The sequence below is a fragment of the Nomascus leucogenys genome, chromosome 3 (genome assembly GCF_006542625.1).
Source record: "Nomascus leucogenys isolate Asia chromosome 3, Asia_NLE_v1, whole genome shotgun sequence".
Classification (NCBI taxonomy): domain Eukaryota; kingdom Metazoa; phylum Chordata; class Mammalia; order Primates; family Hylobatidae; genus Nomascus; species Nomascus leucogenys.
Window position 1 is genome coordinate 66,255,687 of NC_044383.1, and position 27,088 is coordinate 66,282,774.

Here is a 27,088-nt window from a genome sequence, read left to right on the forward strand (position 1 = left end):
CTCACAAAACTACTGGAAGAGGTGCATCACCAAAATAAAAAAGCTGAATCCAGAAAGAGGAAATAGGAACTACAACAAAAGCACAAAGCACAGACTTCCAGAAAAATGGTAAAGGGAGATCCCTGAACAGCTTTGCATCAGGCTCATAGGACTAACAGGAGTATGTCTACATAAGAGGGAATCAGAAGGCTCCAAGAGGTATTTTCAATAAAATAGATATGACAGAATACCTGAAATACACAAATATCTTTAGGGTAGATTTAGACAACTGGTAGAGCAGTTTTAGTATAACTGCTGGTAGGTACACACTAAACAACTGAGAAACTAAAACACTTAAATCAGAAAGACAAGAAGTCATACAAGAAAAGTAACTGTAGTTTATTAAGTGGATCATCTCTAATAGCATATTACTCATACTAACATAATTACCATTGATCTAACAAAATTATACATTGGAAAAATGAAAAAGATGTTCTTTTTCGTGATGAGGACAAGTAGCAGGAAGAAAATCATCCAGAGTTGGAAGTCAATAGATGGATGAATAATAAATCAGAATAATCAAAAAACAGCAACATATGCTTGTTACCTAGAGATATAAAGGTAAATACCAAAAAAAAAAAAAAAAAAAAAAAAATTAAACCAGCTCAGAGTTACTAGTGGTTTCCTCTGGGGAAGGAGAAATGGGTAGTGTGGGGTGGTGGGTACTGAAAACTTATACAACAAATTGATATGATCTCAAAACTGATTGCCATCAAAACAAATGGATTAGCAAAACATCAAGAAAATATGATTTCTGCTCAGCAGGTTTATAACCTAACACATCTGTCCCTATACCTCTGATTTGCTAGCTAGACCTCTCTCAAAGGATTACCTTGTGCCATTAAACGAGGTGATTTTCTTGGAGATCTCACTGAATTTTCTTCTACCTTGTCCCTTAAGTTCCTGTTAGGTAAAATCAGTTCTTCTTCATCAATGGTATCATTGCCACTTTCTTTAACAACTCCTTCATCCATAATATCGTCAAGACCAACAACTAGAAAAAAACAACAAAAAAATTAACTTTTAAAAATATTGGGAATGTTAGGCAATTAAAGGCAGTACAGAAAATACTGTGAGATAGTCTTAATGTAACACTACATACCCTTGAAAATCTGGAATGTGAAATTTTCTAACATGTGAAATTGCCACTACCAACCTCCCAAATCAAGTCAGTTTTATAAACTTCCACCTCGTAATTAGTCAAAGAGAGTATTAGCTATATTATACTCTTTACTGATTTAGCCTCAAATATTACTTCCATTTATTACTTGCTGACCCCTTGTGAAAGACATAGGTGACTATACCTGGAGTACTCAAGTATCACAATTTTGGTTAAGGTAGTACAAGAGTTCCATACCCTGAAAGATTCTAGGTTCATGCTAGAATCAAAAATTCTACTTCTAACTGGGATCCCAATACTCTACTACAGACTTTATGCTACATGTATGAAAGCAAGCAATGTAGATGTACTTTTGACTGGTACCAAAAGAAAAAAAAAAAAGGAAGAAATGGAATAAAACAGAGAGAGGAAAAAAATGAAAAACATAATGTAACTTCCCCTTCCCCCAAATGCTGGAGAAAATAGTAGATGTTTCATATAGCTATATAATTACATTACCTTCTCCTAGTCGAAAGAGAGACAGAGTCATGTATTTAATTTGTGGGGTGGAGAAGGAACGTAAAAAGACTCAGGAACAGTCAAACAAATAGTAACACCGTACTCATATTGTCATTAGGTTTATTTCTGTGTAGAACAAATGCCACTTAGCCAACATGTATCAGTAATTCTAAATGTGCAGCTATATGAAATCTTGCCAAAAAGAATGTGATTATTTAGATCAGCAAGTCTGGATTCAAATCCTTACTAGAATGTTTAAAAAAACAACAACAACAACAACAACAACAAAAACACCTTGATCAAGTCACTTAACCTCTCTATCAGTTTATCTCTAAAATGAGAATAACAATACCTGTCCTACCTACCTCACAGGGCTGTTGTGAGGATCAAGTGAGATGATGTATGAGAACTCACTCTGTAAACTTTAGAGCACTATACAAATGTTAGTTATTATCTTCATCCTAGGGGTTAGAAGGAACCTCAAGGAGTTATCTAGTCCTCATCTTTGTGTCCAAGTAGAACTTCATTTAAAAGAGCTCAACAAGATAGTGGTCTATCCTAAAATTTAAAGAGAACAAAATTCTTCATAAGTTTACCTTTAAATGACACAATCTTTTTGAAGAGCAATTTGACAACAAACAGAATCATGAAACTGCTCATATGCTTTGATAAATAAATTTAAAAAGAGAGGAAAGAATGGATTGTGAAGAAAATGCTGACCAGAAAACACAGCGTGATCCTTGTTACAAACACACAAATAAAATGCATGCGTATGTACATTTAGATAGAAAAAAAAAAGATTGGCAGAAAACAGATGAAAATTACACCAGTAATCATAGGCAGTAATTCTTATCCATAAACAGATAAGAATATACCTTTTTCCTATTTTCCAAATTTCCTGCTATAAGCATGTATTATAAAAGTAAAAACGGAGCCCATGCTTTTAACCATTATGCTATGTGCTAAAAGTCTGGAGGAGAATATGCTTTAGAAAAATTAATCAGGATTAATTTAACATATAATTTGTGTAAAGACAGGTAGGAACTCCAGTTAGGCTATTCCACCATGATGGAATATTGGCTGCCACACATTCACACACATCCTTAGGTTTTTTTTGTTGTTTTTTTTTTTTTTGAGACGGAGTCTCACTCTGTTACCCAAGCTGGAGTGCAGTGGTGCGATCTTGGCTCACTGCAACCTCCACCTCCCAGGTTCAAGTGATTCTCCTGCCTCAGCCTCCCACGTAGCTGGGAATACGGTGTGTGCCATCATGCCCAGCTAATTTTTGTATTTTTAGTAGAGACGGGGTTTTGCCATGTTGGCCAGGCTGGTCTCAAACTCCTGACCTCAGGTGATTCGCCTGCCTCGGCCTCCCAAAGTGCTGGAATTACAGGCGTGAACCACTGCACCCAGCCTCAAAAAAGTTTTGACACTAGATTACAGGTCTACTATGTTCTTTTAAATACATAAATTTTAAGACTACTTTTCATTAATTCTGTAGAAAAGCATATATATATATAGTATATGCATTACAAAGATGCATAAGAAACATTAATAGGAAAAACACAACAGACTGTTCAATCAGTGATTTAGTTGTAAGGAATTTTGCCACTGCTGTTGTTTTTTAACCTTCATTATACTTTCTCTGAGTTTTCCAAGTTTTCTATAATGAACATGTATTCTACAATGTAAACAGGAGAAAAATGAACCATCCAAAATAGAAAAACAGACCAGGAGGAAAGCCTGATGAATAGTGTTTGTTGACAGGGAGTGAAGTCATGTAATGAATTTTAGAGCTGTATTACAAAGCAGAATCAACAGGATTTCGCAAACCAAATCCAAAGGTCAATTATCAGGTTTTAAATTATTAGATTTCCTAGCAGCATCTAACACAGCTGATTCCTCTCCACTTTCTGAATCTCCTTTTTTTTTCACTTCACTTCTGGGATATCACATCCTCCCATTTCCCTAGCCACTTGTCAACAGACTTTGATAAAGCCTTCTCTTCCTGCAGATTATCTACATATTGAAGGATACAACAGTTCAGTTCCCCCATCTTTCTTCTTTATCTACACTCATACTCACTCATCCCTTCACACTCACTTATCCCTAAGGTGATCTTATCCAGGCCCACCTATACTCTAATGATTCCCATAGGTATCTTCTCCAGCCCAAAGCTCATGAGACCTTCAGAAGAGTGTAATCTGACATCTTCATTAAGTTGTCTAATAAGTACCTCAAAGTTAACATCACAAAAATAAACACTGATTCTACCAATCCTCCCTCCCCCTCAAAAAACTGTTCCTCCCAAGGTATTCAGAGTAAATGGAACCTCCAATCACCTAGTTCAATTCTAAAACTCTAGAACTGTCCTTAGCTCCTCTCCCCATCTGACATATCCAAGCTATCAGCATATCCTACTAGCTTTATCTTCAAAATGTATCACACATCTGACCAGCTAACACGATACTCCCAAATCACATCTCTCATCAAGACTGTAACAGCCTCCTAGTGTCCCAGGTTTCTCTACTGCCATCCCCCCTCCCCTGACACAGTTTATTCTCCACACAGTTATCACTGTGATCCTTCTAAAATATTAAGTCAGATCGCGTTAATATCCTCCTGTTCAAAATCCTCTAAAACCTTCCCAACACATTTAGATATAAAGCCCAAAATCCTAGCCAGGGCCCACAGGGTCCTATAACAAGATCTTCTCCTGCCAACTTCTTTAACTTCATCTCCTCCCCCTGCTGATTCACTCTCCTCCAGTCACACTGGCTTTTCCTGAACATAGGGAAGCATAAGCCCATCTCCAGGTTTTTGCACTTGCTATTCCCGCTGCATGAAGGCTCTTCTCCCAAATACCCATAACTCATTCTTTCCCTTCATTCAGGTTTTACTTAGATATCACCTTCTCAGAGAAACGTTCCCTAACCACCTTATGCAAAACAGCACATATTCCCATTACTGCCTATGGATCCTTAGCATACTTTATCCTTTAAAATGTTTCTCTATATGACATTAAGTATCTGACAGTCTTCTCCACTAGAGTGTAAGCTGCACAGGTAAGGACCTTTGTCTCTTATTTGTGGCTGAATCCCCAGAACCTGGAATAACAACCTTGTATATAGTAGGTATTCCAGAAAATATTTGCTGAATAAAAGAATTATGAGAAAAGACAGATTGGGCGAACTTAAACCTTGATGAGTGAGAGAAAATGTTTCTACTGACCAAACAGAGAAGTTGGAAAAAACAAATTTGGAAGTAACATACTGACTTCACTTTTTTGATATATTGAAGACATGAAGGAAAAAGATCAAACAAAAGATGCATCAAGGTAAAGCAACATCACAAAAATTTCAAAGTAGTGGGAATCAGGAAGGTTAACTCCTACACAAAGAACAAATAAAGGAGAGAAATCCACTAGTTTGACACAAAGAGAATCAGATGAGAAGGAGTTAAGAAGTAAGTAAATGAAGAATGACAATAATTGTAGTCGCTTTTAAGTTTAATGGAGGAAAGTGGAGAGAAGGAAGGGGATAGAAGAGGGAAAAATCAAGAGATCTGACCATATTTATATGTGCTGGAAAATAACTTGGAAGGTAAGTGACGACTTGAGGTTCTATCATTGAACAACCTCTCGGTCAACAATCTACAAATAGAATAACTAAGACTGCATTTGAGACGTTTCTCAAAGGTAAGATTTCCAAGCATGCATATTTTTTTGAACTCCTGCTCCTCCTGACAACACACTTCCTTCAACTCAAAAATCCATTTCTACATTAAATCAAGCTCTACATTGCCTTCAAAGTTTCCAGAGCTCCAACAACAGAAGCACCTCCAGTATGTTTCTTTCTTCCCGCCTATATTCCAGAACTAGGTACTAGGTGCCATTCTCATTTTTACCCCCAAGTCTGAAACTTAATGCCAACTTTATGAGGAAATAACTGGCCTAGAAGTAGTTAAGCTGAGTTTGACCTTTCTGCTGCCAGCATAATCATCACATAACAAATGGGAAAAATTCCCTATTAGTCCTGCCTTGTAATTCTCCCTTTTGTGTGGTATTAAAGTGATTTAAACCAATCCCTACTGTTGAGAAATGGAATAAATTTAACCCCAAATGGTTCTGAAATTTTGGCATAAAATCCATGATCATACTCAGAAATGTCTTCGAGCCTGATTTTACATCACATTAAAATTCCTCCCATCCCAACCCCAAATTGCCCTAATTTAAACTTGCTTAAGTGAAGTCCTCCTGACACTGATACTATTTTAACTCCAGACTATGTAATTTAAACCTATCTTTTTGGAAAGGGGGCAAATGAGATAAAAGAATAAAAACCATTAAATTTATTGCACTGCTCAACAATAGAGATTTGTTTAAATCACTTTAATACCATACAAAGGGGTAGAATTACACATCAGGAACAGGAGGGAGCTCTTCACATTTGGAATGCATTAATTATGCAGGCAGCACAAAGGTCAAACTTAGCTCAACTATTATACTTCTACGTCAGTTATTTCCTCTATTACAAAGTTGGCAGTAAGTATCAGACTTGAGGGGGAAAAGAACATATCTGTGCAGTATCACAACAATAAAGAATAGATATCTACTTTATAAGGCTTGTGTTTTTTCAGTACAGTAAGAAAATATGTGAACACCTCCTCTTAACAGAGCCCCTACAGCTTTCCCCTCTAACATCGCAGGAGACCACCAGTCTCTACTTGACCACCCTTCGGTAAGAGTTCTTTCCTTCATGGATGAGTAACAGATTCACTCCAAAAAGAGGCTGAGGCATGATACACTACATCGAGTTGTATGTTACATACAATTAACTATTTGGGAATGAATTTATCCTTGTAGATATTATCGTGTTCTTAATTTGAAAAAAAAAAATAAACAATGCTATATAAATAATGCTTTTCTTCCCCTCTTCCTTCTTTACGATACATTTTAAAACACAGGTTCACTGAGTCGAAGATGGTATATATATACACCATATATATATGTGTGTATATATATATACACACACACATACACATATATATGTGTATATATACACACACAATATATATATATTCATTTTACTCTTAGATATCATCAAATGTCTCTCCAAAAATATAAAATATTTACAGTGCAAAGAGCTTCATATTAAGTCTCAATAAGAACTCACTAGCACTAATTCAGATTTTTAAAAGAAACATGGTTACTAAAAAAGCTTGAATACTTTGTGGATTGATACACTGCCTTTTTGTATATCTTTAAGTTTGTCAGTTATTAAGTCAAATTTAAAATTTCCCTATTAATTCTTAAGTCTTTGTATAAGGCAAAAGAGCTTCTATAAAAGAGCAACAAATTCGGCTGCCCAGGAATGGCAGCTTTACCAGATACAGCAAAAGCCACCCCTATCCTTTGACTGAATGTTTTTCTCTGTAATATGGCTTTAGCCTAAACTATGCAAACTCTAAAGACAGATAAGGTCAAATACTTGGCTCCTGTCAACTCCCTTACCTTTATGGTTAAGAGGAGGAGATATTCACCTTTTTGGTACAGCCACAGTTTGGTGCCCATTTGCTACTTTTTCTTACCTGGTAGGTTAGACTTTCAGTTAAAAGGTATTGGGATGCTTTTGCTTAGAAAGGGCCTGGCAGGCATTCCAGTCTCAGGTGGGTACACTGCCCCCTTGATTTTTCAAAGAACCCTCAGCCCCATCCTTGAAGAAAACATAAGGATGTTTTGCAAGTTTCTAGAAATCTGAGCCAGAAATTAGAAATCAATTTACTGATTGTTGTAGAGGTGAAGAATTAACCTTAACTAACAGACAAGAGGCTGACAGAAGTGAGCTGGGTCTTGCTTATCCTGTTATTAGGTGTTTCATGGAGTAAGCAGTCGAAGCTGGAGAAGGACGAGAAGAACGGGTGATTTTTTTTTTTTAATGTTTCGGGGGTTGATTTTCTCCTATGGTTATCCTGAGTTGGGGTTTATAAGGCAGCGCAGGCTGCCTAATGCTGCTTTTTTATGAACTGAAATCACCCTGGGATATTTTTTCTGCAACACTGGAAAATCTTATTTAAAAACAAAAAATACTTAAGCAGATATCTGTATCTTTTCAATCCTTTTCTAAGAGACAATATTTATTGGGTCTGCACCTCCATACTTGTTAGCGGTGCTGTTTCTGCTGTTAGCCATGTTAAAGTGTTAATCCTGCACATTTGGTAATACAAGATTGTTGACATTAAAAAAAAAAAAATCCCAAGCATAGACAAAACAAAGAATAAGATAGTGTTAAAGGGAAAACTTGAGGAGAAATAAATTTAAAGGAGCTTTACTGAGCAGTGAATGACTCATGAATCGGGCAGCCCCCAAAATCACAGCAGATTCAGAGACTCCTAGGGTGCCTCGCGGTCAGAACAAATTTATAGACAAAAAAGGGAAGGGAAGTGACGTACAGAAATCGGCAGCGAGGTACAGAAACAGCTGGATTGGTTACAGGTTGGCGTTTGCCTTATGTGAACACACTTTGAACACACAGAGGTCTGAGTGGTTCAAGTATGGCAGCTGGGATTGACCAATACTCAGCTATTGTTACAGGCACATACTCCCAAGTTAGGTTTCTAATCTTGTCTGCCTATTAAGCTAGGTTACGGCTCATCCACAAGGACTCAAATATAGAAGCAGAGTCCTTCTCAAGCATATTTAGTTTGCTTTAACAGTAGAAATCCTATCATGTAACCACAAACCATACCTGTGGAAAACACAGCAGTAGAAACCTAACCATAAAACATGATCTTCTAATTTCATTAAAGGAGTATCTAAATATAGGACATTATAATAAAGGCTAAAAATGTATAAAAGTGTTTTTTTAACCTACCAAGCAACATTACAAAATTAAGAAAAATAAAAAAATACACGTTCCAAATTTTCATTTTGATTAGCTCTGTCTGCCCTATGTGTATAAAAACAGGCAGAAAAGAGGCGCTTGGCCAGACACTAACCAATTCTAGAAAACCTATGGTAACATAAAGTATACACTCTGTTAATATGAGTATCTGTGTCTGTGGAGAAGGGGAGAATACTTTATGGATTGCTTCCTAATTGTTTAAATATTATTTTTATTTCTTAGTTTTTTTATGCAATAGCACATGAGAAAGTTACTGTCTCATAGTTCATTTATTTATACAGCCCACTAATTACAGACTTGGTCCGGTAAAAAACCATAAATATTGGCCAGGCACGGTGGCTCACGACTGTAATCCCAGCACTTTGCGAGGCCGAGGCGGACAGATGACGAGGTCAGAAGATTGAGACCATCCTGGCCAACATGGTGAAACCCCGTCTCTACTAAAAATACAAAAATTAGCTGGGCGTGGTGGCACGCAGATCATGAGGTCAGGAGATCAAGACCATCCTGGCCAACATGGTGAAACCCCATCTCTACTAAAAATACAAAAATTAGCTGGGCATGATGGCACACACTGTATTCCCAGCTACTTGGGAGGCTGAGGCAGGATAATCACCTGAACCAGGTAGTCAAAGGTACCAGTGAGCCGAGATCGCACCACTGCACTCCAGCCTGGCGACAGAGGACGACTCCGTCTCAAAAACAAAACAAAACAAAACAAAACAACTGTAAATATGAATGTAAGTACGTAAACACAACCCTCAGAGATACTAGAACTATTTAGTAACCATGAATTACTTTAATCTGATAAAAGGATTAACCAAACATTTTGAGTACACTTCATTTGCTATTTCTCTGCTTGGAATGTACTTTACTTGCCTAGGATTTTCAAAAGGCTGGCCACTACAAGCACCTTAGCATGCAGCTACTCTCAATGTTTGAGAGAGGCCTGCCCTAACTAGCCCAAGTCAAATAAACCATGACCTCTGCCACCAAAAAAACAATTAGACATTTTCTATCACCTTACAATTTATTAGGCTGACGCAAAAGTAATCGTGTTTCTTCCCACTGAGAGTAATGGCCAAAGCCACAATCAATTTTGCACCAACCTAATACTTGCAAGCTCCATGAGGGCAAGGATTTTGTCTCAAACACCACTCTATCCTCCAGCACTGGAAACAGTCTGGCATATGATAGGTATGCAATAAATATTTGTTAAACAAACAGTACAGTACCAATCACTTTTATCTCAAAGAAAATCATTATACCTTACATACGATTGTTGTAAACTGCTGATCCCTAGAATGTTATTTAATGAAAATCACGTTACTGTAAAACAGGAATACGTTTTTTTTAAAAAAAAAAAGCAGCTCAACCATCTTATAATATGGATCCCATTATTATTCACTGAGTTTCACATTCTAATAAGTCAATTCCCAACTAGGCACTTCGTTCTGTAACATTTCAGTAGCATTTACTCAAATACATAAAAAAAAAAAAAACACACACACAAACAGGACCACCCAAAGAGTTCTTAGAGAATCACATATTTTTTTCAGTAAGAGAGGCCAGGAAACTGAGTTAAACAATTTACAACCCTAATTTGTAGTAGCCCAGGAAAAGACTATTATGCTACTATACACTCCACTAAATAGAATTGAAACTCCACAAGAGCAGGATTTTGTTATTCTTTTGTTTTCTGATGTATCACTAGCGCTAGAACAGCAGCTGGAACGTAAAATATTCAGTCTTAAAACATAGCTTAAATGAACAAATGCATGAGTGCATACAAAAATATCACGGCTCTATCTCAAGAGATGAGAACCTCCATGTTCAACTAGACTCAAATCAGGAAGTTATCCTCAGCAATCAAAAGAAATAGAATAAAACACCTTGGCCGGGCACGGTGGCTCATGCCTGTAATCCCAGCACTTTGGGAGGCCGAGTTGGGCGGATCACGAGGTCAGGAGATCGAGACCATCCTAGCTAACACGGTGAAACCCCGTCTCTACTAAAAATACAAAAAATTAGCCAGGCGCAGTGGCGGGCACCTGTAGTCCCAGCTACTTGGGAGGTTGAGGCAGGACAATGGCATGAACCCAGGAGGCGGAGCTTGCAGTGAGCTGAGATAGCGCCACTGCAGTCCGGCCCGGGCGCAAGAGCGAGACTCCATCTCAAAAAAAAAAAAAACACCTCTACTCCATCACAGTAGTGTTGACTAACCCATGCAGAAGTCAGAATTAGGATGACAGTTTAGAAAGCACAGATGAGAAGGAAGCATCCAAACATGGAATAACCAAATAACTACAAAAAAAGCTGCTCACTCAAAAAGATGCAATTAGTAGCATTTTTCAGGGTATGTGCCTAGAAATCACAGTCTCCTTTTAAGAGTATAAAAAAAAGCTCTATAAAAGGAACTTTCATCAAGTATATCAAAGAGATTAAAGATATGAACCTTAATAGAAAAAAAAGTCAACTCTGTAATAAATTTGGAACACATAAGAGAATTATTACAACTTGGAAAACACAATTCTGATAAACATACCTAGGTAAAGGTCATAACTTAATGAGAAAAAAATTATTATTACATGTATTTAGCCTCAAAACAGCAGTAAAATGTATCTTGCTCCATTCTATAATGTAGGTTTAGAAGTCAGTAAATGCTTCCTGTTATCTTCCATAAGTTTCTCTGGCCTCTTATGAACAGTTTAGAATGGGTAATCCCTTACATCAAGTTCATTTCAGTTAACTTTCCAACTCTAGAGCCTTCCTCAAGAAAAATCAAGTATATAGAAACCCTCAGAAAAAAAGTACTTTAATACGGTTTATTTCTGTCCATGTGTTTTACATATATACACACCTTTATAAGAGTGTAGTCCCTTATTTTTATTTCACATATTTCTAATAATTCAAGTTTCCTGGCCTCTCACAATTAGATGAATGGATCGAATATTCTAGATGTTTGAGAAAGATAAACTAGAAGGTCGTAAGACAGTATTATAAAAAGAAGAGAAACACATCATTCAAAAGCAATTTTTTTCCTAGTGTATTTGTCCCAGGCCCAGTTAATACAGGGACCAAAAGCCTTACCTTCAAAAACGGTACCTAAAGATGTTGCTAATAAGTAATAATACAATCATTGGTTTCCCAAGGCTACTAAATCAACAGTTAAAAGCTAAATTATGTTCACTATACTGCTTTAAAAAGGAAGAATTATCAATATAGCTTTTTAAATGTCAGTTTCTTGAAGATTTCTTTACAATAATTATTTTCCTAAATCATCATAAGAATGTTTCTATATTAAAGCCAAGACTGCTTTGTCCACTAATCAAGGTCATTTATTTGACAATTTTCCTGTCACCAGTGTGTATCAAATTTAATTCAAAGCATTTCATCAATATTCAGCCTCAAGCTAAGGAAAAAAATTTCTACCAAACCTTCACAACCGATCAGTTAATTTCCAAGCTGACCTCGTTTTACGTATTTCACATGCTTTTTTGAAGTTGCATATCAAGAAATCTTATACTAAAATTGATTGTAATTACACATGTAACAGAGGAAAATATGGTCCTAAGGCCAGAATTAAAAATCACAGAATGAAAAAAAAATCAGCAAGTACTTTTAGAAGCATTCTGCCTCTATAATAGTAACAAAACCATCCAATGGAACACACAATTAAAAGTACATCTCACTGACTACATTGTGAGGTGATTTGGTTAAAAAAAAAAAAATTTGAGCATCATAAGGAAAAAAGCAATGTGACATATATATTTTTTTAATCTATGAACTCATTATAACCATCAAAAAGGAAAGAGGGCGGGTGCAGTGGCTCAAGCCTATAATCCCAGCTTTAGGAAGCCGATGCAGGACAATCACTTGAGCCCAGGAGATCAAGACTAGCCTGGGCAACATGGAGAGACCCCATCTATACAAAAATAAAAAATAAAAAATAAATTAGCAGGTATGATGGTACACACCTGTGGTCCCAGCTACTTGGGAAGCTGAGGCAGGAGGATCACTTAAGCCCAGGAGGTCGAGGCTGTAGTGAGCCATGATCACGCCACTGCACTGCAGCCTGGGCAATAGAGAGCCTGTCTCAAAAAAAAAGGCGGGGAGGGGAAGCCAAAAAAAATTATTTGCCGGTACCCTAAAACCCTAAAGTATAATAAAAAAAATAAAAAAAAAATAAAAAAATTATTTGCCACCTCTGGCATTAGCGGTGATCATTTCATCAAAACTCCTTACTCTGAAAGATCACTCCTCCAACTCCTAACTTTGAAATGTTCATTCTTTCCTTCTAATCTGCCTCTTCAATAGGAACTGTATAAGCAACCAAGTAATGAAACAAAACTTTCCCTTACCAGAATGCCAGCAAATAAACGTAAAAGAAAAGTTAGATTTAGAAAGCCATCACTTTGCTACAACTGATTCTAGCGAATATCATCAATGGATGAATAAAACCATTAGGAGAAAGGCTGAGGAGGAAATAAATATTTTCATATTGCCAAAGCTGTATCACTGTGCAGATTACCTGCCATCTCAAGTATTTAGGAAGAAGAGATTTTGCTCTCACCACCTTAACCCAGTAATCCAATTTAACATCATGAGTCAGATGATAAACATTCTAAGATGTGACATTACACAGCTTCACCTATGAAGTTTTCCGAATGCCAAATATGTTTGACTCTAATCAAGTTTTTAAACCTAATTTCCAACTTGCAGAAAATCCAGTTTAAAAAATCTAAAACTCAGGATGTTGCTAAGAGACATTTGGTCTTACCTCTTCAAAAGGTATCAACGGAAAAAGGAGTGCAGAGACTTCGGAAATACAACTAAATGCCAAACTAGGTCCTTGATTACAACCTGAGTTGAACAAACCAGGTGAAAATAATAGCTTGGGGACAAATGATTAATTTGAACATGGACAGGATATTAGATACCTGGAAATTGTTTCCTAGGTGTAGTTATGGTATTGTTATGTATAAGTCCTTTTTGGGAAGATATATGATAAAGTTCAACTAAATGGGTAGACTGGATGGATGAACTGGTAAACTGATAAATTAATACAACGAATATAGCAAAATATTAACAGCTGTTAAATATTGGTGATGACTAAACGTGAGTATACTGTACTTTGTTTTTCAGTATGTTTTAAATTTTCAAGATACAAAATTAAATTAAAAAATTTTTTAAAGCTTAAAATAACAAGTATCCTTAACCAGGTATCTAAATAGCATATATCTGATTTACAGTCTACTTTGTTCCAAAACATATTTAAAGTGTCTTTTAAAAGGATATACAGTATACAGTCAACCCTCCAAATCCATGGGTTCTTCATATGTGAATAAAACCAACGGCATATCAAAAATATCTGCAAAGGCTGAGTATGGTACTCTTATCTGTAATCCCAGCACTTTTGAAGGCCAAGGTAGGAGGATTGCTTGAGCCCAGGGGTTCGAGACCAGCTTGGGCAACATAAGGAGACCTCGCCTCTGCAATCCCAGCACTTTGAGAGGCCAAGGCAGGCAGATCACTTGAGGTCAGGAGTTCAAGACCAGCCTGGCAAACATGGTGAAATGCTGTCTCTACTAAAAATAGAAAAACTAGCTGGGCGTGGTGGCACGTGCCTATAATCCCAGCTACTTGGGAGGCTGAGGCAGGAGAATGGCTTGAACCCGGGAGGCAGACAGTTCAGTGAGCTGAGATTACACCACTGCACTCCAGCCTGGGCAACTGAGCAAGACTCCATCTCAAAAAAAAAAAAAAAAAAGGAGGGAGACAATGATGTCTGTATGAAACATGTACAGACTTTTTTTTCTTGTCATTATTCCCTAAAGAATACTGCACCACAACTATTTACACAGCACTTACGTTATATTAGGTATAATTCAAAGATGATTTAAAATATATAGGAGGATATGCACAGGTTATATGCAAATACTACACCATTTTATACCAGAGACTTGAACATATGAGTACATTGGTATTGCGGCAGGGACAAGTCCTGGAACCAATCCCCTATGGATACCACGGAATGACTCTACAATATAAGGGAATGTTTTAAAAGAAAAAAAAATACTGACAAACACTAAGCAAATATATATATTAAAAATTACTAAAATCTTCATGCCACATATATATGTAAATATATATATATATATATATACACATAAGAAACTAAGATGAACTCAAGGATAATGTCAGTACCCAGAGTAAGTTACAAATATTTACTTTTATTAGGCGTTCCCTGATCTCATGAAGACTAAAAGTCAAAGTTTATCAGGTATTCAGCAAAACTCTTTATGGAGAAACACATGAAAAAACAGTCAGTATACCTTAAAAAGGTACTACCTCTAAATTGGTCACTCCTTCAAAAGACATCCTTATAGCAGCTTTTATTAGACTTTATACATTAAACAAATCATTTCCTAAGGGGATGTGTATAACTAAAGGGGTAGACATGACAATCTATGATTAACTGCTACCTAAATTTTAAAAAGAAATCAAACTTAACTAGTATTTAATCAGATTGCCACTAGTATCCTTGATGAATACATGTCAGTCAATTTATCCAAAAGGAAGGATACTGAAAGAGTAAAAATTCCATAAAGTAGGAGAGGAGTTGACACCCTTAATGCATTTGTTTGCCTTCAGCACTTCGCATTGTTACAGAATGTCATTAATATAAATATAATTCCTTTTATACTAAAACTACTTTGTAAAAACAGTAGACTGTTTACAGTAATTTTAGGCCAGGTGCAGCAGCTCATGCCTGTAATCCTAGCACTTTGGGAGGCCGAGATGGGTGGCTCACTTGAGGTCAGGAGTTCGAAACCAGCCTGGCCAACAGGATGAAGCCCCATCTCTACCAAAAAAGACAAAAATATTAGTCAGGCGTGGTGGCAGGTACCTGTAATCCCAGCTACTTGGGTGGCTGAGGCAAGAGAATTGCTTGAAGCCAAGAGGCGGAGGTTGCAGTGAGCCAAGATCACGCCACTGCAGTCCATTCTGGGCAACAGCGCAAGACTCCATCGCAAAACAAAAACAAACAAACAAAAAAAACCCACAAAACAAAACAGTAATTTTAATGAAACAGGAAGTGATTATTAAAATCTTTATGCCACAAAAAAATTATCCATTAATTCACAGCAAAGACCTTAAAAGAGCTATTATACTTAATAAATTACACATTTTTGGTTTACAAAATAAATGTTCTACAAATGAGACAAGTGTTACAAACGTGCTGGCCTTTTCTAAGTAGATGTGATAAGTCATATGAGAAAACAGACACCTTTAATCTGTCCCTTCTAGATAAAATGATATTTTAGTGATAAGAAACTCTTTTTCTTACTTTAAAAAGAAAAGACTTGGGCTAAGAAAATTGATGTTTAGGTATATTTTCACTGTTATGTAATACCTGGCTAAAAATGAAATGTGGCACTTAAAAAAATGTTTTTAATCTGGACATTTAAAAATTTTCCCAAATAAAAAAGTTTAGTGAATTTTCATCTCATATGGTAATAATTATTTAATGTAACCACTTCCTAGTAGTTTTAAAAAACAAGCACACTGAAAGATGGCAGAAATGCTCTAATTAACTAAAATAAAAGCTTTTCTGTATTTAAAACAAAAAAAAACTAAGATTATGACTTAGTAACTAGAGCCTACAATAAATTTCTTCCATTTAAATGTATGTATAATTGAATTATCTTTTTCAGCTATGATAGCCATTAAAACCCAGTATCAAGCTCAACTTGGAACCAGGTATGTAAAAAATTTTATCAAAATAAGACGAAATTTCCAAAACTAAGTATGTGCAATCATAATGCATTCCAATAAGTTCTTACACAACTAATAATTTTACTTAATAATCTGAAAAGTATAAATATTTTATCTATGGCTCAACATTTTAAAATATTTAATATCTACTGTATTTGTTATACAAAATACATTAATACAGTAGAACAGTAAGACAAGTAATATAAATACATGTGAAAATACTGGTGTGCACTCCAATGTCTTATATATAAACATATACAATCAAAAAAGTTTGGATACCTTACCTTAATGAAATATCTCCAATACACAAGTAGCAATTTTGACACCCATCTCCTTCAGATTGAAACAAGAATTCAATCTCCCTCTAAAATTTCTGACACGAGCAAATGTTCATGCTCTATGAACAGAGAACTGGACTTTACCTGATTTCCACGTTCCATTTGTTAGGGAGGAAATACAGACATACAGTCAGGATGAGCTCTGAAAAAATGCCTAGTAGTCAAACCTGGGTCCCAGGATGACCAATGAACTAGGAAAAGGTACTGATCTCAGATTCCTCACAGACTGAACTACAGAAACTGTACTTGAACTGCTACCTGTTGCCCAATAACCATTCAGCCATTCTTCCTCGTTTACTGGAATTCCTATTTTTTAGCTGGGTACATGGTTACCCATAATAAAAATGACACTTTTCAATCTACCTTACTGATAGATATGGTTACTAAGGTGTGGCCAATGGGATGTGAGTAGAAATGAACATACAACTTTCAGGATACGATTTTAAATGAAGGAGATATTACCTTTCCCTCCCCTTTTTTTACTGAGTGGAATCAATATCTGATAGCTGAAGGGGCCATCTCAAATTATGCAATAAAGGTGAAATTAGTGATCACATGTGATAGCACAAGGTAGAAGGAGCTTGGGTCCTTGGCACTGTGTGAATCCATACTAGCTCTCAGTCACTTCCTTCTGAGCTAATGCAATTTATTTCTTTATACCACTGTTATCTGGAGTTTTCTATCACTGTTAGCTGAGTGTAATCCTAACTAAAACCAAGGCCAAAAATTCTGAGTCAAAATGATGACTCAGTAAATTACAACCTATGCGAAGCAAATCCATGATGGCAACAGAGACTAGGAAAATAATATAGAGTCTAGAGTACAGAAAGTGTTTCTGGGGTCAGACAGGAGGCTGAGGAAATGAGAAATGGACAGCCAGGGAGGCTGAGGAGGCCTAGGTCTATGATTTGGAGAAATCTAGGTAGCCAGCCTTCCTACTTCTCTAAAAAAACAAGGATCTGCCACTGCCAAGGAATTATGAGATTCAGCTTCTGTAGCTGGCGGGTACATTTATTTCTAGGATAATGAAGGCGAACCAAGGATAGGGCCTTGAAACAAGTAATCACACTTCTGTGCCACTATAAATCAGCCAGTCTCATCTTGAGATCCCGTAAGAATCAAGATGCAGCTCTCTATCTTTTATCAGAATTTCTTTTTGATCAGTGTCCTCAAAAGATAGCAAAGAGCTTAGAGATTTTATTATTTACTTTGCTTCTTGACAGAAAAAAATTAGTAATTATGAGGCTAATTAGACAAAGGAAAAGGAGGTCAAAACCAAGGTTAAGAAAACATTTGCTCAAGGATCCTTGATATTCTTTGTATCAAAATTATTTTTTTATTCACTTCCTTAAACTATCCAGGCTGTTGTCCACTCAACTTAAGGGGACTATTCACACTGTATCTTCTGAGATTGGTACCCACTGGAGTTGTCAACCAGTAAAATGCTCTCATCCTAATCTCAGACTCTGTTTATAGGAAATTAGCTTTAGCAAGAAAACAGAAATAACATCAATTATGCTTTAAACAATGTCATCATTTTGGATATTCTCGTACTTCAGGAAACTTCCACGTAATCATTCCATGACAATTTATCATTCTTGCTATGTAAGCACATATTTGATAACTAATTTGTCATTCATGATTCACTTAAAGACATGATAAAAAAAAAAAAAAACCTATGACAAAAGACCAAAATTAGGGAAAGGCAGTATTTTAGGGAGGAAGAGATGGCAGAAAACAGCGCCAATACCAGTAGATCCAGATCAGAAATCTTTTGAGAAGATCCTCCAACTAAGCAATAAATATGGAAGGGAAAAGAGTACAAGGTTGGAAAAGACACAGGTCTACAGAGTTCCAAAAGAATCCAGGAAGCAACTATAGTAAAAATGGCAACAAGGGATTCTGCAATCCTGTCATGACTAGAAGAAAACAGCGAGAAAAATCACTGGAACTAAAGAGGATAAAATTGATGAATTTTACTCAGCTAGTTCTTACTTTAAATGTGGGCTATAAAACAAAAATTACACCAAAATGATCTTCCTTTGTGTCTGAAGCTGTGGGGCTTCTCCTGTCTATTTAAGGCATTAAAGAGGACCCCAAAATAACTTTTTGAGGAAAATTTTGGCCATGTCCTCTACAGCAGTGGCCCCCAACCTTTTTGGCACCCAGGACCAGTTTCATGGAAGACAATTTTTCCACGGATGAGGGGGTGGTTTTGTGATAAAATTGTTCCACTTCAGATCATCACACATTAGATTCTCATAAGCAGTGCACAACCTAGATCCCTCACATGCAGAGTTCACAATAGGGTTCGCGCTCCTATGAAAATCTAATGCCACCGCTGATCTGACAGGAGGTGGAACTCAAGCGGTAATGCTCACTTGCCCAGAGCTCACCTGTTGCTGTGCAGCTGGGTTCCTAACAGGCCCCAAACTGGTACTGGTCCATGGCCCACAGTCTGGGGACCCCTGCTCTACAACAAGGACAGCAGAACAGCCTCCTATTCTAACAAACACTCCTATCAGAGCCTAAATTTATGCAATCTCATACCTAGCCCTGATGATTAATAAAACTTATGTATAGGGCAAAAGAAAATAAAAGGCTAATTACGTTCTCAACAGTTCTCAGATAGTATCATATAACTCATCTTCTTATCAATATATTCAAAAATCTAGTGAGAACTGATATCCAAGGTAGGCTGTTTGAAAGATAACTTGAAATCTACCTGGGATTGGATCAGTCAGACCATAATGTTAGCCCCTGTAATACTGCTCATACTGGAATATATATTGAGGGATATAAGAAAAAGCCCTATATTCATTGAAACTATGTTAAGGATTTTTTCATATCACACTGGTTGAAATTTCTTTCCAGTTTTAGTGTCAAAAATTATTTTCCTTTTCCTAGATACTAAATTTGTTTTTACATTCAGGACATTGTATTCTTCACTTTGGAATGTTTCCTTTTCAATAGTAATTGCTATAAATCTGCGAAGCAAAGTTGTACCCCACCTGCATCAAACATTTTATTTTCTTAACTTCTAGTCTCATTATCTGGTCCCACTTTTTCCTTGTGCATTTTTCCAGTCAAAATTTACTAAATGCCTACTATTCTAGTGCCGGTATGAATAACATACATAGCTGCAATCCCTGCCTTCCTGGAGGTAAATCATTTAAATATCTTTAATAATTAAAGTATGGCTAAACTTCCATGAATAATTCCTGGGATTAAACACAGTAATGTTGTGAACTACAAGAACTGTAAAGGGTCTGGGATTTCTACCCCACTCACAAACTAATGAACTAGCCCATTACTGACTCATGTTTACTGACAGAAGACACAAGGGTACTGGGTAAAAGACAAAGAACTCTGTCACCCACGGCACAGCAAGCAGCATGATGACAAGATACCCGTCTCCTCAAGTTCCACAGGGACAACACAGATATGCCTATACAGATGCCTACAAACACAGTCGGTTGAAATACAGGAGAGCAACATTGTTGAAAAGGCATTGCCTTTTATAGTGAGCAGTAAGCAAGCTTGCTGATTGCCGAGTTAAGAGGTAGGGGTGAGAGAGCAAATGTAATGTAATCCTTCAATGCTGCTTGCTGCAATTATGACCCTGAGAAACGGTCCAGGAAAAGAGTGGTCAGGACCTTGCATTCTTGCCATGCTGAGCAAGAAAGCTCAAGAACACTCAAAACTCATGTCCAACAACCTCTCCCAGTAAGTTTATATTAAATAACTAGACTTATTAAACATCCTGGGAAAATAAGAAAAATTATTTCTATACTAAACTTTAAGCTCCATAATAAGAGATCGTTTTGTTTTACTCAACATTGTATGTCCACTGCCTAGCATATTAACCTAGCATATAACAGACATTCAATAAATGAGTAAAGTCAAAATCAGCTAATTTGTACAAAAAAATTATCCAAGTTAATGTTTATTCCTAAACCACAATCTCTTCAACTGTAAAATGAGTATGAAGTTAGAGGTTTTTTCTTATATCTAGTTGCATTCCATCCTGAATCAACTTTATCTGATAAAGAAGGGTTCAAGTAGCTTGCAGTACACGTCTACCTGTTGGCATTTATCAAAAGCACATCTTTAGAGCACTTCTCTGGTATTCAAGATTAACAAAATCACTGGCCACTGACTGTTTTTCTCTCTAAATTCCTTGGCCTTTAATAACTAAGAGCCATTTTGGGCACTCATACATCTTTCCTACAAACACATATATATTCTTTAAACAGGAAAGAGAACTATCTTCTTTGTTCTTTCAAGAACAAAACTAAAAAGAAACGCAGACAAAGAAAACAAAATAACATCCTAATCTTGCTGACTACAAAGCTAAACGAAATCTGAGAACCGATTTAGAGCACTGATCTTAACAGAACTTACGTACTTGAAGGCAAAAACATTTAGAATGATTGCAATCTATGTACTATGACTTACATATTAATTACCTCGAGAAATTAACCATTCTCAAAATTTCAGTTTACTGGGCTATAAAATGAGATTAATAGTACAGGTTGAGTATCCCTAACCCAAAAATCAAAATCCAAAATACAAAACTTTTTGAACACCAAAATAACATTCAAAAGGATGTGCTCATTGGAGCATTTTGGAGTTGGGATTTTCAGATTAGGCAGGCTTGCTGAACCAGTAAGTATAATGCAAATACCAAAAAAATAAAATCCAAAATCTGAAACATTTCTGGTCCTAAGCATTTCAGAGAAGGGATACTCAACCTGTAGTATCTACAGCTCTTAAGGTTTTCGTGAAGATTTAATAAGATAGAGCTAGCAAAGTAGTTTTGCACAGTATTTGGTACATTAACATCCACACATTAACTATTTTTTCAATTTCCTTTATATATAAAATCCCTTAAGAAAAGAGCTGGCGGCTTTCTTTTTAAGCAGCATCTGCCTACAACACTCATTTTGAAACTACTTTCTCAAAAATCCTAAGATTAACACTAGCTTCATGACAACATATGTAAAATAGCAGTTCAAAGAATAATTTATCATCTTCTGAGTTTTGGGGACCTTACTGTGATGGTTAATTTGATTTTTTCATTATTTAGTTGACAATAATATATGTTTATGGTGTACAACATGTTTTGAAATATGTGTACATTGTGGAATGGCTAAATCAAATTAATTGACATGCATTAACTCACATCAACTTTTTTGTGGTGAGATTGTTCATTTTATACGTCAACTTGGCTAGGCCATGATGCCCCATTATCTGGTCAAACACAAGTCTTAAATGCTGCTGTGAAAGTATTTTTTAAATAATTAACATTTAAACCAAAAGACTTGAGTAAAAAAGATTACTCTCCACAATGTGGGTCAGCCACAACCAATTAGGTAAAGGTCTTCAGAGACAAAAATGGAGGTCCCCTGAATAAGAGAAATTCTGCTTCCAAAATGCCTTTGGACTCAAACTGCAACATCAACTCTTCCCTAGGTCTCCAGCCTGCCAGCCTACCCTGCAGATTTTGGGCTTGCCAGCCAGTCTCCACAATCACGTAAGCCAACTCCTTAAAATCAATCAATCAATCTCTCCCTCCGTCTCTCATTATAAACACACACACACACACACAAAATCTATTGGTTCTGTTTCTTTGGAGAACCTTGCAAACTCAGAGAAGTTTGTTAATAGCTTTATTACTAACACAAGATTAATATTACTAACAGGTGAAAAAATCTGAAAGCAAGGAAAGTAATGCAAACACACCATGAAAGAAATAAACATCAAGGTAATAATGGAGAGGGTTCCAAAATCCCTAAGTAAGAATTACTGGATGCCAGAAATTTTATATTTATTATGACTTAATTAAAAGAGTCACTGGTTCAATATGGTAGACTTTGTACATCTTTATTTCTCTCCCCACCCCCAAATCCCATTAAAATGAGAAGAAATAGAAGGTAAAAACCTGTAACAACAAAGTGAATAAAAAGAAGACCAAAAGCAAATGAAAGATTTAAATACATTTCTAGGAGATGAAGAGAAAACTGAACAGAAAAGATTACTAAAACAGAGCATGAAAAAGTCATAGCCCAGAGTCCAAAGGAGCTGAAGCTTAAGAGGTTGTGAACAACCTTGTCCAATAAACTTTTAGAATCTCTAAAAATGAAATGATAGATGGCATAAGTAGTGAGCTGGGCTAGACATAACGATTAACTGAAAGCCTTAATACTGAGAGGTCAACCTCGTCTCTTCCCCTACTTGAATACCCAGCAAGGCCTACAACCAAGCATTGAACTCAAAGTAAAAGAAAGTATTTTCTTAACCCTGAACTTAAATTGAATGAACTGAAGGAAATAGGACAGTTACCATCTAATGATAAGCTACTTCTCACCCTGGTTCCCCAAAATAACCTCAGGCTATCTATCTAAAGCCTACTTATCCCACGGCAAAACTTGACTAGATTTCCTATTCATTGCAAATATTAACAACCAATAAAAAATAATCTGACCTTTGGGGAAAGCATGCAGTACTACAAGAAAGGTCAAAATAAACAAATAGGAAAATTAATTCAGACTATATATAAAGAGACACTTATTCAGTTGACCCTTGAACAATATGGGTTTGAACTGTGCAGTTCCACTTATACATCGATTTTCTTCTACCTCTGCCACCTGTGCGACAGCAAGACTAGCCACTAGCCCCTCTTCTTCTTCCTCCTCAACCTACTGAACATGAAGATGAAGACTTTTTTAATGATCTACTTCCACTTAATGAGTATTAAATATTCTCTTTTTGATGATTTTCTTAATGACATTTCTCTAGTGTACTTTATTGTAAGAATACAGTATATAATACACATAACATATAATATATAAAATATGTGTTAATCAGCTGTTTCTGCTATCAGTAAGGCTTCCAGCCAACATAGGCTATTAGTACTTAAGTTTGGGGGAAGATAAAAGTTATATGCGAATTTCTGAATGCAAAGAATGGAGGCTCTGTGACCCTAAATCCCACATGATTCAAGAGTCTACTGTATATCCCTGTGAGAATAGACTAATACTAAAAACATGGAATAAAGAGAATACATGAAAGAATTCTTAGCAACAGTAAAACATCTGTCAAAATGAAATATTCAAAGATGTGGAAAATATGGCAATAAGTATCTAGAAAAACATAAAGCAAAATGTTGGAAAGATACAAGAAATACGTAAAAAGCACCAGCCAACATCTGTCTTCCAGGAGTTTGCAGAGGAAACACAAGAAAAGTTCCCAGACTTGGAGAGAACACACTTCAAATTGAAAAGGCCCACCAAGTGCCCAGGGAAATAAATGAAAGGCTAATGCAGATACATCACTGCAATTTCAGAACATCAAAAAGTAAAGAGAAGATCCTAAAGCTGGGTTGGAGGAAAGGCAACCTAACAATGCAGCAAGCCTTATATAAGTATCAGGCAACACAGCAGCAATATTAAATGCTAGATGGCTAAGAAACAATGAGTTAAAATCTGAAGGAAATGTGATATTCAGCTTTGGATTCTATGTAAAAGCAAATCATTAGTCAAGTACGAGGGTATTAGAAAATTACCAAGGACTTCAACAAAGAAAGAGGGTATAGATAAAAAATAAAGACGATGGAACACAGGGAAACAATGGCTCTAATCAAGGAGAGCAGTAAAGCTCAGAGATAGAAGATGTATAACATGCCTAGAAAATGACAAACTCAGACAGGAGGCTCTGGGCAACAGATCTCCCAGGGGAAAAATGAATTCATTAGACCATCAGTAGGCTCAAAATCTTGGAAAAAGAAGTCTCTTGTAACAGCACAGAAATGCAAGTTTATACACACACACACAAACACACAGTCAGCAACTGTACTAGAATAAAAACTGTAATAGTCTTGGTCCAAGGTATCTTGGTTTTTTTAAGGATTTCAGGAATAACAACGGAATAAATTTAAGCAACAGATGAAGAAACAAAAACTATCAGAGATACAGTAATGAAGACAAGATTAATTTTATTTCACATTTTAAGTTAAAAAGACAAAAAATTAAATAATGCAAAGTACAACTAAGACATATTCAGTTTTATATTATGTCAAGCTATGGAAAGCAAAAATAAATGTAAGCAAGTAGAATTAAAACAGAAAAGCCACAGAATATGCAAAATAAAGACTTCAACTGGAAAGCTCTGGCCTTGGGCCAGAAATTCCCTACTCTGGATTTTCTGAATTTATAAAGTGATATTTTAGTATTTACATTAAAAGATGTATATGTTTTAACTCTGAGTTCAATTGCTATTTTTGTTATTAAGGATGGCTGCAGCAATGACTATGGAAAAATATCTGAAAAGAACTGCACAGTCTATTAGAAATGTCTAAAGCAGGGCTGGGCATGGTGGTTCATGCCTGTAATCCCAGAACTTTGAGAGGACAAGGCGGCAGAATGGCTTGAGCCCAGGAGTTCAAGACCAACCTGGGCAACATAGCAAAACCCCAACACTGCAATAAAAAAAGAAAGAGAAGAAATATCTACATAGAACAGCAGTCTATAACCCAGAAAAAGCATAAGAAATAAAACAACAAGAAACAAACTGAACTAAGAGCAATTAAAGCTGCTTATATAAATGTAGTAGTTATCACTGTGCTTTTTAAGCTATATTGCATATAATTTAAAGAAGCTATGAAATACATAAAGCCTACCAATAAAACTTAGGACTAAAGTGAACATAAAAAATCATTTGTATTTCTTTTTATAAAAAGAAATAACAGTTTCATGGATAATTTAGGTTGGAACAGACCTTAAAAGGTCACCTAAAGCCAGGCACAGTGGCACACGCCTATAATCCCAGCACTTTGGGGGGCTAAGGTGGGCAGCTCGCTTGAGCTCAGGAGTTTGAGACCAGCCTAAGCAACATGGTGAAACCCTGTCTCTACAAAAAACACAAAAACAGGCCGGGCGTGGTGGCTCACACCTGTAATCTCAACACTTTGGGAAGCCAAGGCAGGTGGATCACCTGAGGTCAGGAGTTCAAGACCAGCCTGATCAACATGGAGAAACCCCATCTCTACTAAAAATACAAAACATTAGCCAGGCATGGAGGCTGGCATGGTGGTAGGCGCCTATAATCCTAGCTACTTAGGAGGCTGAGGCAGGAGAATTGCTTGAACCCGGGAGGCGGAGGTTGCAGTGAGCTGAGATAGCGCCATTGCACTCCAGCCTGAGCAACAAGAGTGAAACTCTGTCTCAAAAAATAATAATAATAATAATTAGCAGGGTGTGGCAGCACACACCTGTAGTCCCAACAACTAGGCAGGCTGAGGTGGGAGGATCACTTGAGCCTGGGAGGTGGAGGTTGCAGTCAGCCGAGATTGTACCACGGCACTCCAGCCTGGGCAACACAGTGAGATCCCGTCTCAAAAAAAAAAAAAAGGTCACCTAATACAAATAACTATCTGATGCCTGAATCCCCACTGAAACACCTAGTCAAAGGGTCATAACCAGCAAAAGCAAAAATCCTATATGCCCAGTCAGGGAACCTATTATTCCATTTGGAGAACTACAAGTTCCTCCTTTTAGCCACTTAAACTCTGCCTCCCTCTAACTGCTGCCTAAGGGACCTAGGTCTTTACCTTTTATTCATAAAGAAGTCAAATCTCTTGTCAATATGATAAACTTTCAAATTATCTATGGCAGCTACTAGGTCATACTCTTTCAATCTTTCAGCATTTCCTCTTCTTCCTAAGTTAAAGCTCTAATTCTATGAAGCGTTTACCTCTCTTTTATCTTTTGTTCTCTTCAAAACATACTCCACATTCATCTGAACTCCTCTACATAAAACTCAAAATGATACGTACCTTAATCATCAATCTTACAGAAATTTTTATTCTTAAAGGGTATGTATGTGCTTACAAGGTTCATCAGTTCATCTTGTTTAACATTTAATAAAAAGTATATATTTTGTCTTAACCAATGTATTTCCATCTCATCTGCATGGCTACACGTATTAAATTTGTATTTTCATGTTCAACCATGATTCGCTCTGTAATAGTAAGTCTCCCGTCAAAGAAAAGCCCAGGACCCAGTCTTCACTGCAGAATTCTACCAAACATTTAAAGAACAAATACCAATTCTCAAACTCTTCCAGAAAATTGAAGAGGAGGGAATTCTTCCTAACCCATTCTGTGTGACTAACATGACCCTGATACCAAAACCAGACAAAAACACAACAAAAAAAAAAAAATTAGAGGCCAATATTCCTGATTAATATAAATGCAAAAATCCTAGCAAACCGAATCCAGCAGCACATTAAAAAGATCACTTACCATGATCAGGTAGCATTTATCCCAGGAATGCAAGAATGGTTTAACATATGAAATCAATAAATGTGATACATCACATCAACAGGATGAAGAACAAAAACAGTATGATCAT

The 27,088-nt window shown here is 36.4% G+C and overlaps 1 protein-coding gene across 4 annotated transcripts in view; it reads right to left on the reverse strand.

Moving 5' to 3' along the window:
• PHF3 (PHD finger protein 3) overlaps positions 1–27,088 on the reverse strand; it is an 80,472-nt gene that overhangs the window by 35,145 nt on the left and 18,239 nt on the right. For 3 of the 4 annotated variants that reach the window (XM_030809413.1, XM_030809411.1, XM_030809410.1), the window contains one exon: positions 872–1,033. In XM_030809413.1, the coding sequence (XP_030665273.1) occupies positions 872–1,013 (142 nt within the window). In that variant the 5' untranslated portion in view covers positions 1,014–1,033. Of the gene's footprint in view, positions 1–871; positions 1,034–2,022; positions 2,216–27,088 lie in introns of all 4 variants that reach the window. The other variant, XM_030809414.1, reaches the window with a different exon arrangement.